This window comes from Dendropsophus ebraccatus, chromosome 5, assembly GCF_027789765.1.
Source record: "Dendropsophus ebraccatus isolate aDenEbr1 chromosome 5, aDenEbr1.pat, whole genome shotgun sequence".
Lineage (NCBI taxonomy): Eukaryota > Metazoa > Chordata > Amphibia > Anura > Hylidae > Dendropsophus > Dendropsophus ebraccatus.
Genome location: NC_091458.1, coordinates 46415735 through 46435340, shown reverse-complemented (window position 1 = coordinate 46435340; position 19606 = coordinate 46415735). Strand labels below are relative to the sequence as shown.

The 19606-nt window shown below is 41.8% G+C and overlaps 1 protein-coding gene across 1 annotated transcript in view; it reads right to left on the bottom strand.

Annotated features, from left to right (window-relative positions):
- ERBB3 (erb-b2 receptor tyrosine kinase 3) overlaps nucleotides 1-19606 on the bottom strand; it is a 73629-nt gene that overhangs the window by 24560 nt on the left and 29463 nt on the right. Inside the window, exons 2-4 of the mRNA XM_069970025.1 lie at nucleotides 11237-11388; nucleotides 8351-8537; nucleotides 6769-6894 (exon numbers count right to left, since the gene is read on the bottom strand). Of these exons, the coding sequence (XP_069826126.1) occupies nucleotides 6769-6894; nucleotides 8351-8537; nucleotides 11237-11388 (465 nt within the window). The remainder of the gene's footprint in view (nucleotides 1-6768; nucleotides 6895-8350; nucleotides 8538-11236; nucleotides 11389-19606) is intronic.

Genomic DNA, 19606 nt, shown 5'->3' with positions numbered 1-19606 from the left:
TACGCTGGCTGATTATTGGCCGCATAGGCTGGTTATTGGCCTTGTAACACCCAGAGATCAGCCCACAGATGCTGATCGCTGGGATCATTTGGCCCTGTAAATCACTGATTGTCGAAAGCACATCTCTGTTTTGAGAATAATCTAAGGGCCCTATTACACGGGACGATTATCATACGATATATCGTTATATCATTATAATTTAAACGATAATTGTGTAGTGTAAATGCAGGTAACAATCAAACGAACGAGAAATCGCTGATCGTAGATTATTGTTAATGGTTCACTAATCGTTCAGTGCAATTCCACATTGTTGCTTGGATCAGATGGCGTAAACAATCATACTGTGTCTCCCTGAAAATTAGACATCCTCCTAAAATAAGACACCCCAACTAGCCTAGCAACTAGCCTAAAATAAGGCATCTCCCCGAAAAAAAGGCACCCCTACCCTAACCTAAGGCACCCCTGAAAGTAAGGTTGCCTGCCACCACCCGCCACCCGATACACACTTAATCCCCTTGTGGAACGTCACAGGCGGCACCACAGGTATACTGGTCCATGGCCCCCACGTTCTGTTGCACGGGCAGACGCATGCCGGAGGTCACTAACCCACGTTCCGCTACACACCCTTGGTCCCGCTGCTGTTCACACTGAGGACGTTGCTGAGTTTTCCCAGGGGGGGGGGGGGGGGAGGGGAGAGAAATAAGACATCACCCGAAAAAAAGACATAGTGCCTCTTTGGGAGCAAAAATTAATATAAGGCGCTGTCTCATTTTTGGGGAAACACGGTAATAGCGATAGTAACTAACATCGTTCTGTGTAATATGCTAAACGATTTCAGGTAGCTCTCGTTTGCAATCGTTTATCGTTAATCATCGCTTTGTCTAAAAGGACCCTAACTAAATGGTCGCATTAGCCATTAGACAATGGTTCGTGCAGTTCTTCACATGCAATAAACTGTGGAAAGGATCTGTTTAACAAGTGGCGATCAACTCAATTGGCACTCAAACCAGGGTGTTGTTTACAGGTCAAGCTGTTAAAATGAGAAATGTCGGTCCCTCAGCTATGAGCACAAATAATTGTTCCATACAGGACGGGCAGGTGATTTGCCCTGGAGTAATGTACAGCACCAAACCTTACCTATTTGGGGATATCCCTAAACTGTTTGGGTTATGCACATTATAGAGTTATACAAACAACAGTAAATGGTGACTTAGGGCCCTATTCCATTGGACGATTATCGTTCGCATAATTGTTAACGATTAACGATCTCAAACGACCGCTATTGCGAAAGACCTGAAAATGTTCACTCATTTCCATGGAACGATAATCGTTACTTATGATCGTATTTGCGATCGTTTTTTCTTCGCTATTTCTTCGCTATTGCGTTTGTATCTACTGCGAATGACCAAACGATGTCTTATTCAATGCGAACGATTTGCGAGCGTTTTGCGAACGAGCAACGATAAAAATAGGTCCAGATCTTATAAAGCGATCAACGATTTCTCGTTCGGTCGTTAGTCGTTAACTGCATTTCAACCGAACGATTATCGTTTAGATTCGAACGATTTAACGATAATCTGAACGATAATCGTCCGGTGGAATAGGGCCCTTAGTGTTTCAGCACTACACTCACCAGCTGGTGCAAGTCACATTTCTTTTAGGGTTATTACTGGGTTTTAATAATAAAAACGACTCTTGTGTGTCTTGTAAAGTGTTTACATGAACGCAGAAATACGGCTGGCCTCTAGAAACAGGATAAGGATGGCAGTAGTTTTGCCAAAGCAGGGTTTATCTTGGCACCTCAATGGCATGAGCTAATATTTGTTAAAAGGGTTTGTAGAGCTAAACTATATGGCACCTGAAACGAATTTGTGACTGTCACCACAGACGTATATGGGGAGTTACACATAGTACACATAGGAACAGTGACATCTTATTATGAACACTGGCAAAAATAAAGATGTCACGCTATCATGGAATAAGTATAGAACATGCTGCATACATTGGATTGAGTATATAGCAGGAAATGCTCATGTCTGCTCTAGGGCTAACAATATACTAATCCACTGCAAACCCTTAAGATTGTGAAACCATCTGGAGCATTCCAGGAAAGGTAGTCACAGGTAAAGGGAACAACTAACATTGAGGTGAAAGAAGATATAAACAAGTGATAAATCTATTTGTGATATCAGCTCTCGATTCCAAAAAGAGGGAAACGAAACTTCACCGTCAGAATGGGGAGACATGTATATCTGCGTTATATGGGCTATTCTTCAATAAAGATTAATACAGAAATAGGCTATTGTGGTGGAGCTAGATGGTATATGGCTCAGGTGTTTGCCTGTGTCAGCTCAGCCAATGGTGTAAAGGGGTACTCCGGGCTGGGGTTATTTTTAGGGTATGGCCAGGGAAGGGGTGGAAATAGAGGCCGCCGCTCGTCTCGTGACGTCTCAAGGCAGCTCAGCCATTCAGTGGTCGTAGCAGAGGCCGGACGGGGGAACAGGGCAGCGCGATACGGGAACCGGGGGGGAAGTGACCGGCGGCCTCTATTCCCGCCCCTTCCCCGGCCATACCCTAAAAATAACCCCCACCCAGAGTACCCCTTTAATGTTGTGACAACAGTGCTTGTCCAGCACACAGGTGTGATGTTGGTACCTGCTTGTTTGACTGGCTGGCTGTGTTTCCCAAATGGTCGGTGACCTGCCGGGTAGTTGTGGGTCCCTTGGGCTCTTGTCACGGCAGTCCTTAGTGGCAACTAACCCACTTGTACTGTTGGTACCGCCATGAGGAGGTGCTTTAGAAGAAGTAAGAGAGGTAGTTGTAGCGGTGCTTGTAAGGTAGAGTGAAGTAGAATAGAATAGAGAAGAGGAGTTGGCCAGAGGAGCCCCAACCCAGTGTACCAATGTACTTTTCTGGAACCTGAAATTATCTTTGTAGTGAAGACTTACTTGTGTATAGACTATAGTCTGACTACCTTCTGCCCCCTGGTATCGTCGAACCTATCCCAGTAGGGTAGTCCAAGCCCCAGCCGTGGTTATCTGGGTGTAGGGAGGTGTCTGGGTGATAGGATATGTATACCTTCTTTACAGTAACTTTGTCCTATCGAGGATAGTTCCTCTTTTGTCAGGATACTGCCCTACTCTGTTCTGATGTGTTCCTGGCGTGGGTCAGGGTACTTCATGGTTACCTCTCTCTCTAAGGTGCTTAGCACTGCAATACTGAAAATACTGACACCTAGTGGTGAAACTTTAGAATGCCAAATCACCACTTTAACTCGAGAGAAAAGGCTTTTTGACAGGTGCACAGGAGAGACAAAAACACCAGTGGTGGGACACCACACTATGTTCACACAACGTAGTGTAATGCATTGAAGTCAATGGACTGACGGATATCCCTGTTTCATCATAGAGTGTAAGCTTTTGTGAGCAGGGCCGTCACTCGTTTTGTGTCCCCGTTTTGTCATACATTGTAAGCTCTTATGAGTAGGGCTGTCACTCTTTTTTGTCCTTGTTTCGTCATAGATTGTAAGCTCGTGAGCAGGGCCGTTACTCCTTTTGTGTTCCTATTTCGTCATAGATTGTAAGCTCTTGTGAACAGGGCCTTGACTCCTTTTGTTAGAGATGATACTTAGTTTGTTACTATGTAATCTCTGATTTTGTGTGTACATATACCTGTATTCTGAATTAGAAAATACTGCACAATATATAAATAAAGGTAATTATTATTATAATAATATTATTACATAACCTATCCATCATAATGTTGTTGAGGAAGTAACAAATGACAGTGTTACAATTGTGACAATAGTTACAGCGCTGATCTCTGTCACGTCCATGGGCTCTTGTCAGCCACTTTCCTGTTTCCTATATACTTAGCATAACCTTAAGTTCCAGGTCATAGTGGATAGGGTCAGTGCTTTGTAGTAATGCTATTCTTTGCATGTTCATTCTGTGATAATTAATACCCTTACTTAGTGAAAGGCTTGCCATAGCGTAGCATAGCATAATTGAAAAGGAAGTAAAATACAACCTTGTTCTAGAGAAATACAAACTTTAGGATCACTTATATATTTCTATAAAATTTTCTCCATCTCATCCATCCTCCATTTTCCTGTGACTACTACAGACAGTCCACCGCATAGGACACTTGCCCTTCCAGGTCATATGGAAGCTAAAAGGAAGGCTTCTCTTTCATGATACAAAGAGCAGAGGCTGTATCGGTGCATTACATATGACTGATTTCACAGCAAGGAAAATTGCAGAGACTGTATCACCTAACCCTTCATCCCACAATCTACTATACACTCATGGACCATCTTACACAGGAGGGATTGTACATGGCGGACACTTGGTCCCATGGATGGCAATACAAGGCCTCGCATAAACACTGAGGATGTGTGGAGACTTATAGGCTTTTCATGCTTCACTGGCTATTCTGGGAAGAAGGATATGTAAAGCACCTCCGTGATGCCACCTTTTAGGCCGGGTTCACACTACATAAAAAACAAGGCCATATTTCATAACAATGGCTCTATTTGCGCAGACAACGGACGTTATTTGCAAAATAACGGTCGTTGTTTGCGCAAATACGGCCGTTGTTATGAAATACGGCCGTGTTTTTTACGTAGTGTGAACATAGCCTTAGAAGTAGCTTTTACTTTAAGTCAGTGTTTGACTTATAAGAAGCCTTAGAACAGGGATGGCTAATCTTTGAAACAGTTGGAGTGCCAAAGTTTCACATCCCTACCTAAGAACACAATTGAGAATGAAATTGAGTCAAACACTGTTGAAGGGAAAGCTACCTCTAAAAAGTGGCATCAGAAAGCTGCTTTGCATATCTGTATTCCCAGAATTCACAGTGGGCCATGAATGGCCTATAAGTCTCTACATAAGGAGAATCATAATAGTCATCTATAGATGGGTAACCTCTGTTTCTAAGTAGTTTTTTCTAAATTCCAAGTCATGTTTTAAGGCTTCTTATATAAGTCAAACATAGTCTTTAATAGATAAGTTACCTTTAAGAGGTGGCGTCAGAGAGCTGCTTTGCATATTTTTCTTCCCATAAACCCCAAAGTAATACCAAAGAAACCAGTGAAGTCTGTGGACATGGTATAGCAACAATCCACACATGCGTTGAGTGAAAATCGTAGATGTAAATAACTGTAAAACAACTCCTAATCCAAAGCTTTCTCTATGTATGAAGAAGTGATGATGTGTTCTTTGCAAGCAATAAGTTGGTGGCCAATGTATAGCTATTTTTTTCTGCATATTCTGCAAGTTCCTTAGTTCCTGGGCAACTACAGAGCTAGCGGACTTCCACAGTTTGCCGTGGCTTTGTCATTCGTGCCCTAAAGACTATGTAAGCTGGAGCCCATGGATGATCCAGGGGAAGCATAGGTGTAACACTACAGCTGAGTACCATATGTTAGTGACATATAATTTCGGCGATCTGCTACTCGATGTAGCTCTGACAATGAGGTATGTTATACAGGAGAGTAAACAGAGGTGTGTAGATACGAGAGAGTGTGAATTTTCATACACATTTGCCCAGGTTCCTGACACTCAAATACACCTTTTGTTTGAAATCAGTCATATAGGGCGGAGGTTATTTCCCTCTACACCTAGCCCTGAATATGAAGATTTGCACGTTCCTCTATTGAAATCTCTACCCGGCCAGTTTTAATCTTATTGATAAGACATTTGGACTTGGCCCAAGTAAGACTGCCAAGTTCTAAAGAGTAATGGCTGCAGACACTTCTGGGATGCATAGTTACAGGCTCAGTGTTGTGTATAAACTCCTGGTCTGTATTGTTTCCACTTATATTCAAACGGCTATAACTGCGGTCAGAGACAAGAGTATTTTGCTGAATGTGGTGTCCTCCGAGATACGCATGACAGCATGAAAAAGGGCTTTTAGGCTATGGTCCCACGATGGGAACATATTGTCGGAAGGCGACCGAAATTTTTCTTACTTTCATATAAGCAACAATTTCCATTCAGGTGAATGGAATTCTACCACATGTGAATTGCTATTTCTATAGTGATTTCCTATTGTTCTAGACAGTTCATGTCCAACAGTGGCAGCAGAAAGCACTGCGCTAAAAAAGGTGAATTTTCTAACTCAATGGAACGGAATGGAAGAGATCTGTAACACTATTCAACAAACCCAACACATACATTCAAAACAGGAGCCAGAACTTTTAGTCTCCAAAAGGTAAATGAGGGTCTACATATACATTTATTGTACCTACCTCCCCCTCCCAAAACACCCCATACCTCCTGAAAAAGCTGGGCAGGTGGAATGTGTGTTGGGGTCTGATGTGCCCCTGATTTGTGCCATACCTCCATACAGGTTTTTGGGGGAATTTTGTAAGTTCATTCTCATCTTATATACCTATTTAGCAGGTACTTTTGCATACCAGTGAATGTTTTCTGAAATTTTATGTATTTGTTTATTATTGCATATACATTTATTATTATACTATGGTCACTTGGACAGTGGCAATTTAGGGGCCTACATCTCCGCAAATTCATGGCTGTTTTTTGAATTTTTGTAAGCTTTTCTTATGATATAATAGTCATTGTGACATGAATGACTCTTTGTGGGTGTTATTGTTGTTGTCGTCTTCATTCTTACCTGTGTTGTCTAATAATGGCGCTTATAAACAAGAGTAATGATAGATGTCAAAGAAGGAAGTAAAGTCAGTAAGTTCCACAGAATCAATTGTTAAGTCAAATACATGTAAAGTGAAACAATGTAGAGACTCACAATTTACAGCATTGTCACTAATTTCCACTTGCGCCTTTGGATCTCGTATGATGTCTTTCCAGTCAATGGTGTCGGTGTAACACAGCTGCTCATTCTTCGTTATATGAACACCTCCAGCTAAAATCTCTGAAAGCAAACACAATGGAAAATTATAATCTTCGCTCAAGGGAAATAATAATGTTGTCATTTTGAATATTCACTTGTACATAATGTACAAAATGGTGCCGAACGACGTAACGTGCAGATGACATGTGTACTTTAAACTAGTCGGTATCCAGGATCCCATACACAGAAGTATTGACATTTAATGTGTTCTGTTCATATGGGAAAATGTATGCTCTTTTGTGAACAGGTTTTGTTTGCTAAAGTTTTAAACCTGAATAACCAGTGCGCTTATCCAAAGAAAGAGGCATGTTCTTATTTTATGTGCTTGTCTGATAGGGAAGAAAACATAATAGTGTTGGCAGAGCTCCACTAGTAGTAAAGCAATGAATACCGTAACAAAGGTCTAAAGTCCATCACGGAGTTTCACAGTCGGGAAGGAGTAAGGAGTATGCAAAGGGGTCAACAATAGGGGGGTGTAGAGCTTGTGTGACTAATAATACTGGGCACAAGGAAGCTGTACTACTTGATCGCCAGTGACAGAGGTTATTGTAGGAGGCTCTCCCCACTAGGCAAGTCAGCTTGTGTCCTCAATGAGTCTCTATTCTGCAAACAACAATTGTTTTATTCTCCCCCCCAAAAAAAATCACAATAGTTAAATTAATTCTTTTAATTTTCCCAAACTCTAATTGACAGAGAGTGATGGATGCACGAAGGGGCGCTCAATGCAACTACAGTCTAAAGAGGAAAGCTAAATGCTGCTCTGGCTTTGAATGGAGATCAGTACACATTCATTCTATTGCATAGGTTATTTCTTTATTTCATTGGATAATAAATGCATGGAAAAACGTTTTCTAATGAGGTGGGACCGCTGAAAGCACTGTCTACATAGGATAGGGATGATGACTTTGCAGACTATTTGGAGCAGATATGAGAAAGATTGAATGAAAAGTGATGGTTTATATACATTGATGGAATAGAATATGTAAATATGTAGGGAAAAGTAAAAAGGAGTTGTTAAATGTTTTTGCTTTTTACCAAAAGTGGCACCACTCTTGTCCATGGGCTGTACATGGATAACAAGTGACCCATAGAAATGAGATTGGGCATGAGATTGTAGCATTTAATTACCAGTGGCTGAAGAAATTGGATGCAGCCCATAGACTGGCTGGAAAACATGGATGTGGCCATAGGCGGTATTCATGTTTTCCAGGACTCCCTAGGGCTGCATCCAACTTCTTCAGGCACGGGTAATCAAAGGCCACACAGTCGGTTTCAGACAAAGCCGAGCGTGCTCAAGGTTTGCTCATCTCCAGTGACCCACCATGATATTGGTGACCTTTATTATGTCATTTCTCATTGTGTACAGTGAATTGTCAATAGGTATTTGTGTCACCTAATGTATTTTGTATCGATTATCACATGTCTGCCATACACAGACCCCCCATCCTTGTAGAAACTACACGTCATGTTGTCTTACCTGTAAGATGGTGGAAGCTGAGCTTCTGGATACCACGAGTGCCGTTCACCTGGTTATTAAGTATCATGTACAGTGAGTACCGGTCTTCATAAAGACTCTGTCCTCGAATGACACGAAGGTTGTCTAGTGGCAAGTAGGTAAAAATATTCAGGGCGATCAGCACATATCCAGTCACTTCACGTATGGACTGAAAGTAAAGCAAAGAAATACCTGTCACCTCCAACAATTCACATCTAAATGTATGGAAGCTGAAAAGGTTAACTAAACAGCAGACATTATGGGCAAGAAAACGACCATTGACATTCATGGTGGATGGATCAGTAACCAGTGATGAATGGCAGCTTATTTCCAGGCATTAATAGAAAAGGCAAGTGGAGGAGGGTCAGAGCAGTAGGCTTATAACAGGAAATATCTGGAGACGAGAACTAAGTGCACTAGCAATACACTTTGTATAGCCATTTGGCCCCGAGAGCAATAAGATATAAGGAACCATGACTACTGAAGCTGTTGTACTTATTAGCATGGCGTGCTTCCACAGATAATAAATGCTTGTTGCAGGCATGGTTATTGATTATAGAGGCCATTGCTAAGTCATCCATGTAATACCATGTAATTCCTCTGAATCAACCAGGAAATGTCTGGTTTCCATACCATATAATACCCAGTTCTCTCTGATGTTATTTCTCCTAGTCTTTAGGTCCGATAACATGGAGCGATAATCTGCCCAATCAGGCCAATTAGGCCAGATTATTGATCGGCGTAATAAAAACAACGATCAGCCGAAGAAAAGATTATCAATCAGCTGATCGCTGTCTTCCAAATTGCTGAAAAATCATCGGCCGCCGACTGCGCTTCGCTACGTGTAATAACGATGAATGGGCATTGGCTGATGAATGTGTAAGGAAAATCATAACTTTATACATACCTTTCCACGCTCCTCAGTGTTCTTCTGGCTTCTGCCGGCAGCCACCGCTGGAATTTTAGAGCCAGTTTCAGTGTGGAGCATGGACAGGTAAGTTTTTTGATTTTACACTTAAAGGGGTTATCCAGCACTACAAAAACATGGCCACATTCTTCCAGAGCCAACATGACTCTTATCAGATGTGGTTTGCAATTCACTTCAATGGAACTGAGTTACAGAACCCCACCCAAACTGAAGTCAAGAGTAGTGCTGTCTCGGGAAAAAAGTGGCCATGTTTTTGTAGTGCTGGATAACCCCTTTAAGGCAAGAGCTGCATGGACATAGCTAACGACATATATACAGCCCTTGCTGCACAATTATCAAGCCGTGCAATAGGCTTAGTAAGCGAGCGCTGATCTAGCAGATCGGCGTTCGCTTATCCTGTATATAAGGACATGTAATAGGCCGCTTTTCTTCCTGCAATAGTTTTGGGATATGTTCACACAGGTAAAAGCTACATAGATTCTGACACACAGATTTCTGCAAAGTTTCACCTAAAAAAAACACCAACGTTTTTACATTGAACTCTTTAGGAGCCTCATGACACAATCTGCCATAAGGCGAGGTTTTTACCAGTGTGAACTTACACTTACAGTACACATACACCATAATAGGTTGCATAAATCAGAAGACAGCTAAACAGTAAAACAAATATAGTAAAAAGTTTATTATGTTTGCACAAAGAAGCCAATTATCTATACCTGGATACCTGGATATACCTGGCTATGTCCACATGCTGTCATTTTGTGGCCGTCTCTGTGGACTTAAAGGAGAAGTCCAGCGATAATTTTTATTAAAGTATTGTATTGCCCCCAAAAGTTATACAAATCACCAATATACACGTTTTATGGGAAATGCTTATAAAGTGCTTTTTTCCCTGCACTTACTACTGCATCAAGGCTTCACTTCCTGGATAACATAGTGATGTCACGACTCCCAGAGCTGTGCGGGCTGTGGCTGCTGGAGAGGATGATGGCAGAGGGATGCTCAGTGTCCCTCCAGTGCCCTGTGTCCCTCAGTGTCCCCCTGCCATCATCCTCTCCAGCAGCCACAGCCCGCACAGCTCTGGGAGTCGGGTTGTGACATCACCATGTTATCCACGAAGTGAAGCTAGAAAAAAAAAAACAACCTTTGGGCAGAGTACCCCTTTAGCTCCACAAAATAGCATTCAATGCATAAAAGCAAGTACCATGTTTTATTATACATGAGAATATTGAGGCTATGTTCAAACCGAACAATAAAAACAACAGTAAAATAGGTATAAAACGCAGCCGTATTTTGAATCTAATAATTAGCTGCATTAAAATCTATGGAAAAACAGCCGTCTGTGCACACATTGTAAAAAAAAAATTGTACAATGTGTGCACAGACTGACTTTTTTCCATAGACTTCAATGGAACTTTGGATTTAAAATACGACCGCATTTTATACCTCTGTTACTGTTGTATTTTGCTTTTATTTTACTGTGTGTGAGCATAGCCTAAGCATAATATATTGCTAGCTGGTGTACAGCTGCTAAACCCCTGGAATGCCGTCTGTCTGTGTAGGACAAGGTTGGCCATGTTCACTGAAAGCAGCAGGAAGCCTCTCCCAGTGACAGCACCACTTCACCTCCTAAACTCTGTAGGCGGAACAGGGAGGGGAAACCAGTTGTGCAATATTGAGGTGAAAAGGCCGGTAAAACAGGACAGGCTAGAGCCACATTCCAATGACAGAAGCATTGAAATCATTTGCATTTCACACTATTCGAAATATAAAAATGACATCTGTGATCGAGGTGTTTAGTGACTATAACAAGATACGTGTTATTTCAGCGTGCCTGCTGATGCACAATGCACGCCAACAATTTATAAAAAAAACAAAAAAACTAAAACATTGGTATATATATTTCAGTCTCCCACGATGATCTCTCCGGTGTGTATTACCTTTAAGAAGGATAAATCTTTGTTGTTCTCCACAAGCACAATCTCAAGATTTCCCATCACAATATGGCAGTTGTTGTAGGTGTTCTTTAAGGTATGATGCTGGTACTCGGCCTCGCCAGTTACACTCAGCCCATTCATTGTGCCAGTACAGACTGGAAGAGAAAAGGAGAAATGTGTAAAAGTTCTATCTACAACCATCCCAGGACAGAGAGACCCAACTGCACCTTTCTCATTAGGGATACTAAAGTCCTGCAGGTTTAGGTGGGGTACCCCAGGTTTTGGTATAATCAAACCACAAAAACATCCAAATTGTGCCTACTAATACCCTTTTATATATCCACCTTAAAAATGGGTATGTATTTAATATTCACACACAGTCTCCCAACATGTTTTGCTCCTAGGAGCTTCTTCAGGGGACAACACTTGAGAAGGACCTCCAGATGCTGTTGACACTGGAGCCCTTCACTGGTAAATATTACTCATAAAGAAAAGGATAGGACCAAGTAAATTTGCAGAAGCCTTTAATCCAGTGATTCTACTGCAGGTGAATGAGCAATTTGACAAATGATAGTTAAGCTGTGATTGGTTGGAAAAACTGGGAAATCACACATATTCAGGAGTGGTCTGCAGGTTATTTGCAGAAATTCTGCATAATAGTACTGTATATATTTTGATGTATATTTACTGTAGATTCTCTACAATTGGTGACCAACTAGTGACAAAAAAGTAATACAGATTTGTGAATTACTTCTATTTAAAAATCTTCCAGTACTTATCAGCTACTGTATGTTTTGCAGGGAGTTGTGTTTTCTTTCCAGTCTGACAAAGTACTCTTTGCTGCCACTTCTGTCCGTCACAGGAACTGTTCAGAGCAGGAGAGGTTTTCTATGGAGATTTATTACTGCTGTGGACAGTTCTTGACATGAACAGAGGTGGCAGCAGAGATTATTGTGTCAGACTGGAAAGAATAACCACTTCATGCAGGACATACAGCAGCTGATAAGTACTGGAAGGCTTGAGATTTTTAAGAAGAAGTAATTTACAAATCTCTCTAACTTTCTGACATTAGTTGATTTGAATTTTTTTCTCTCTGGAGTACCCCTTTAAGAAATGGTTGCACACTTTCAAAATACAAAAGGAACCCAACAAGAAACAAACATTATCATGTAACTTCTATCTCAAAATGTGTCTGAGAATATTAGATGAAATATAAAGATGTAATATAATAAACCACACCATAGTTACACTTTAACTTTGAAGGTAATGGTTGGCTTTACAAGTGGTTTATGGATGCGCTCTTTGGAGTGTGCAGGAGGGATTACAGTAGGGATAATAAATGTCTGCTGCATAGTAAAAAAATAAAAACTACAGTCTGTAAGAAAGCAATAAATGTTAGAAAAACCGAGGGCGGTAATTTACAATGTGCTGCTAAGGACAGGCCTTTCCACATACAGAATGGATCTAACCAAGATGAAGACAGATGAAGATACTAGAAAGCTAGTTCTTGTTTGAGCGTGTAAAGACCCGACTCTGATATTATAGATACTGAAATTGGTGTGACTGGTCACATGTGTGTGTGTAAACCCAGCTATACACATAACATATCGGCCAAATAACACTAGTTTGGTCAGGTCTCCTGTCTGTTTTACTAAATACTAAATTAAAGTTTGTTTGTTGTGCCATTCCTTCTTAAAGTGACACTTAAAGAAAAACTTTTGACATGTCTTAAGGCCCTTTTAACGTGGGTTGATTATTGGCAATGAGCTTTCCTAGAAACGCTCATTGGGACAATAATCACCACGAGCAATCACCCAACGAGCGGGAAACAGGAGATGTGCGACTGGTAACAATGAACGTTAATGACCGCACGAACAATACTACGATCGTTTGTGTGGCCCGGCCATGTGATGTATTGTGCACTGCAAGCGGGCACCGATCTCTCTGATCATTACTCGCTTACGTCTCTAAACAGCCCCGATTCGGCCGATTATCGCTCCGTGGAATAAATACAACGATCAGCTGATGACAACGATCATCGGCTGATCGTTAATATAGGTCTGAACCTATAATTGTCGGGCGCCGACCGTGTTTCACTACGTGTAATAGCAGTGCGCAGCAGGCGGCTGACGATTTACAGTACCTATCCAGGCTGCAGGGCTACTCTTGCGGGCTTATCCTCTCCAGGTCCTGCACGCTTCACGGCCAGTGATTGGCTGAGCGGCCTGTCAGCTGAGACAGGCCGCTCTAAAGTTCGAGTGCGCAAGACCCGGGAGAAGAAGACCATAAGAGAAGCCCTGCAGCCTGGATAGGTAATGTTTAAAGTTTAAGCAAGGGCTGCAAAGACATCGGTAATGATGTCCATGCAGCCCTTGTTAAACGATAATCGGGCCGTGTAATAGGCCCAGTAAACGAGCGTCGATCTAGCAGATCGGCGCTCATTTACAGTTATTATCGGGCCCCCATCGGCCCGTGTAATAACACCCTTAGAGACATGTCAAAAGTTTTAATCAGTTTGGATCTGACTGTTCAGACCCCAGTGATTGTTAGGCAGAGCCGGAAGAAGAATGCAGCTGAGCAATGGAGACAGTCTCTTGCAGCGAGATAGAAAAAGACAGTGGGCAGGGGAGTGAAGTGCTAAATGATCACCAGGGTTCTGAACACCCAGACACTGACTGATCAAGACTTTTGATTTATCTCTGAGAAAAGTAAAAAAGTGACAGCGTCCATTAATTCTCCTTGGTAATTTGAGAATAAAATGATAACCATTACCATTTCCTAAATCACTGTTGGTGTCCCTACATAGACTTCCTTGTCCAATCACTGCCCACATGGTGAGAAGTGACGCACCCTTTTGGCAAGCAGAATCGTAATATCTAGTTGTAATTTAGGCTACGACTACATGGTGACTTTCATCACGTGTCATGAAGATCACAATGTTTCATCGAAACTATATCTAGTGATTGTCAATGTGCTGATATTGCAACACACAATTTAAGTCAACTTAAAGTCATGCGACTTTGCCAGTATTGGAAACAATGCATGGCTGCATGGGTCTAGGTTCACGTTTCTTTTTTTTTGGCAATTCGACATCTGTCTTTTTAGTTGTCTGTCATTTTGAGGCCAAATAACGTCCATTCTTTTGCAATGAAGTCAGTGATTTTAAAAATAACAGACGTTATTTGGCCTCAAAATGATGGGCGTCCAAAAAGATGGGCATTGAAAGGCCAAAAAAAGACATTGTGTGAACCTAGCCTGGGACTGCAAATTGCATGAAAGATTTGGTAATTTTTATGGCCAGATCACAGCTGTAACAAAGTTGTGAATTGCACAAATATTTCTGTCGCAAAATGTAGACGGTCACATGACCCATATCTCCCTATAGTTTTAATTTTTTTAATGTTTAAATTAGTTTAGAAAAAAAAAAAAAAAAAAGGAAAGAATTTACATTTTTAGGCTATGTTCACACTGCGTATATGTCCGGCCGCATATTTTCGCAGCCGGACATATACGCGGTAAACTCCGGCCGGAGATTTACGCTACTTGTGGCCAGCTACGTACGTACCGCGAACTTACGCCCGAAGTCTACTTACGCTTCCCGAGCGCCCTACGTAGCGATCTGACAGCGGTTTTTTACTTGGAAAGCTTCGCCTAGCCCTGGACACCCCACAGAACCTTTTGGATCGGCACAAAAAGCTGCAAAAATGAAGAAATCACCACTACGTACGGGACCGCATGTAACGCTACGGGCGTAAGTTACGGCATTTTCGTCCGCAAACAATGGTCTGGTTCATTTTTTACGCCGCCGCGTACGATCCGGGCGTAGGTTCGTACGTAGTGTGAACTGTGCAGCCGTACTTCGTATACTTTCCATTATACGCAAACTACGTAAGTCTCCGGCCGCTTATTCACGGAACGCGCTACGGCCGGAAACTTACGTAGTGTGAACATAGCCTAAAGTGTCACCTCTGTTTTACAAAGCAGGTTAGGGAATTCTTTTAGCGCTATCTAGAAGTTAACTAACCAACTGAGGGAGTAAGGTCAATGCCAAGGAGTACAAGTGCACCACTATGACACTCAGCCGCTACATTAGGACAATATAGCATAGAAACGTTCCGGCATATTGTGTTTTCACAGCTGTGTATAGTAAATTTTTCAGCTGCAGGTCTATAAAGTAAAACAAAGGTACCATTTTACCCACAAATATTTTTTACAATCCTGAACAATACCGGAACACAGTCTAATTCTGGAAACGGCCTCCTTGGATTTGGCCCCCACTTTCTTTACTGATGTTAATACTGAAAATATGAGAGAAGCTTAGTGACAGATAGGGGCGATTTCCCCCCCTCCAGACGTAGAACTGGGAAAGGTCAGACATTAGAAAGGATCCAAACAAACCCAAGAGCAGTGACAATCGTCCAAGCAATGCTGCCCCCGCCTCTGCCTATCCTGGAGAGAATGGCTTCTCTCTGTGCAGGACACAATGTGTCCTTCTCTGCAGCTGGACACAGCATCTCATTGTGCCTGGGGCTGGAATTTGATGGGGGGCTCTAAGGGCAGGGTCTGTGAAGGAGGGAGATTTGGATTCAGACAGTAATGTATTTCTTACAACTCAAAAATTCTGAATATCTATTGGGACATCTAAATGCAGAGCTTGTTGTACTATGCACTATGTATGTAAAGAACATGCATGCAGCTCTCACCATAGGGAATGCATTTGTTTACGGACATATAGTGCACCAGGGTAACAGCGTATACATCACTACTGCATAATCACTAAGTTACTACATTTAACAAAAAGCCCTTTGTAAAAGTCCAAATTCAATTACAAGTCACTATTCTGCTTCTGGAATCAAGAAGCCCCCAAATCTGCAGAAAACATAGCAAGCATTGGAAACCCATGCAAGGCATAGTCATCGATAAATGAGGCCTTCTCTTGTAGTGAACCCAGTGCCAAAATAAATTGGAAGCATCTGTTGTGTAGGTCGATTTACAAGAGTGGCAAGTCAGCGAAGGGAGGAGTACCAGTCAGCACTATAATAGCCGTGCCTATGGGCGGAAGAAAATGAGATATGGGGATCTTCCTGCCAAACCTGTATGTGGTCATGATTTACCTAGTGATGACAGCAGGGCCTGGGTGAGAGGAGAAGAACTAGTAAAAACAGATGTGTACAAAAGAATATAAGCCCAGGAGAAGCTACAACATACTCTACCTAGAGGTAGAGAGGGATGGCTCATAGGGGGAGAGTTAGTAAGATACCCCCAGACGTTCACCAACAGTATCAGGCGAGCAGAGGGGCACAGCAAGGTGGGGAGGAGGTGTAGCCTTCTCCCACAAAATGCTTTATCATCATTTATGCCCATTTGCAGGCAAAAATCACGATACAAATGTACGCCTGCTCCTGATCAGTTGTAGATGTGTCACACAATACCTGTGCCAAGCGCAGGGCCGGCCGGCTGGCTTTACTAAGAGGTTTGCGCCTCTTAGTAAATCCGACTGTGAAAAGGGGGCGGGGCTTTATTTAAGATCGCCATACGAGTACACCAGTCTTGATAAATGTCCTCTATAGTGTTCACTGCCTATAAACTTAAAGGGGGCCTGTCACATTGAGCATGCAGCATGCAATCTTCGGGCAGCATGTTATAGAGCAGAAGGAGCTGAGCAGATTGATATGTAGTTTTGTGGGAAAAGCTTCAGTGTAACTTGTCATGTAATCTCTGCTCACTCTAAGCTACACAGTCATGTGGGCGGTGCTAACCAGTGACTGGCAGCTTGTGTGTATATAGTGAGCTGTCAGTCACTGAGTAGGACCGCTCACATGACTATTTAGCTCAGAATGAGCAGAGATTTACATGAATAATTACAAATAATACTGGAACTTTTCCCACAACTCTACATATCAGTCTGCTCAGCTTCTCCTGCTCCATAACATGCTGACTGCATTTTCAATGTGGCAGGCTCCCTTTAAGCAGTCTAAATCCACTAGTGTAACACAAAGCAATGACCAATACATTAGTCCTCACTTCCACAAAGATTTATAGACTGCATTGTACCAAATAACTCTTAAACTTATAAAATACAGAAAAAAGGTCACCTTGCTTACTGATGAGTCATTTAAAGAGCAGAGCAATGATGCATCCCTTGCTCCCATACTGCTGCCTGCCTATAAGGAGCCCCCCTTGTGGTGACAACCTCTGTGAGAGTGTTATTTTCATTCATACTGATTGTCGCCCAAAGCAGAATCCATAATGTGCAAGGTATGTAAAGTAGCGCAAGACGGACAACCCCTGTCTATATGCCCTATTAAGGGCACATGGCGTCATAGAGGGGCTTTTACTTGTGTGTCTATGTACTGCATTGACAGCTGTACAGCTGAATGGTCTACTCCATCATGTACTATTGTCCCATTCAGGGGGAAATGCATAGTATTTTTGGCATCGTTCTCGGAATTGTGTGTGTACAGTATACTATGCACAGTATGCTGCAGCCAGTCATTGGCCTCAGTGATCACATGCACTGAGATTAGTGATTTGCTGCAGCATCTTGTGTACAGTGTATAATGACATCGCCAGGGCACCTTCACCTGGGACTGCAGGCAGCAGCATTGCTATATAGGAGGCAAAAAGAAGAGTATGTTTGTCTTTTTTGTCCCTCCCCAGTCTTTGTTATGGGTAATTTTGGCTCAAAGCTAGAAAACCTTGGTAACTATATAAATCTGTATAAACTATCTATACATTGGTGAAGAGTGGCATACTAGAGGTCTCTGAAAATAATGTCCTCCACCCAAGCATAGAGACAGCTGACAGATGGGGTAAGGAATGTAAGACATGGCTGCCATGACATTGTTCTGTTCTCCAGTTCCTCACATAGACTGCTGTGTACCATTATTTTAGGCAGCGGCATAAGGCCTATTCTATGTCATTACTTTATAAATCACCGTAATGCCTGGACCAGCTTATGTGATAGGAATTATCTAATATATAAAAGATCACAACGGATTACCTCCAATCTACTTACAATTAGCCTTAGATCCTACAGCCAAATAGTAGCTTCATAAGACTGTAAAGTGTTGTAACACACACATTAAGATCTACACCCTGGATTAACACAGTGGGGTATCCTTAGGTTGAACCTGATGGTGACTTAATCTACATAACAATGGAGATTAATTTAGAAATTTCATAACAATATAATATTATTAGTACTGGAACCTGACTGTGAATGTGACTGCTTTTGGCTTTTTCAGCTATCGCCTATAGGCTATGGGGGGTGTAAAGTGAAACTGGCTCAGTTGCCCCTAGCAACCAATCAGATTCCACATTTCATTCCTCACAGACTCTTCGGAAAATAAAAGGTGGAATCTGATTGGTTGCTAGGGGCAACTGAGCCAGTTTCACTTTACACCATGTTTGATAAATCTCCCCCTATGTTCCCACTACAGGAATGGGCCGTCATTTTACAGCAAAAGGCAGCCGTCCATTGATAATGGGAACATAGGGGGACATTTACTAAGGAGTCTAATGTGTGCAACTATTCCAATGAGGATTGGTGTATTTTGTTCCAATAGCTTTTGACTAATTCATTAACATGTAGCGCTGCCATTGTGACTGTATCTAAGTAAAATGTCGCACAAAAAGTCGTAAAATTGCAAAAATTGCACAAGCATTTTCACCTGGTACTGACCAGACGTAGACCCGCACCTGTTTGTGCGACTTTTTAAAAAGTCGCAAATGATACATTGGGTGGTAATCCCGGATTATGGGAACTTTTGGGTAAATACTCAAAACAGGCAGATAAAAAAAGCTGCATCTAAAAAATATTTGCCCATCAAATACTGGTTCATAAATAGAACTTAGACCAAAAACGGGTGAAAAATCCAATTATTCGCCAAAAAATAGGTGCAATAGCCCTTGGTAAATTTTTCCCATAGCCTCTATTAGTTATGGGAACATAGCCTGCCTCTATTAATAATGGGAGCATAGCCTCTATTAATAATGGGAGCATAGCCTCTATTAATAATGGTAACATAACCTTTATTAGTAATGGGAACATAGCCTCTATTAATGGGAGCATAGCCTCAATTAATAATGGGAGCATAGCCTCCAATAATAAAGTGAGCATAGCCTCCATTAATAATGGGAACATAGCCTCTATTAATAATAGGAGCATAGCCTCTATTAATAATGGGAGCATAGCCTCTATTAATAATGGTAACATAACCTTTATTAGTAATGGGAACATAGCCTCTATTAATGGGAGCATAGCCTCAATTAATAATGGGAGCATAGCCTCCATTAATAATTGGAGCATAGCCTCTATTAACAATGGTAACATAACCTTTATTAGTAATGGGAACATAGCCTCTATTAATG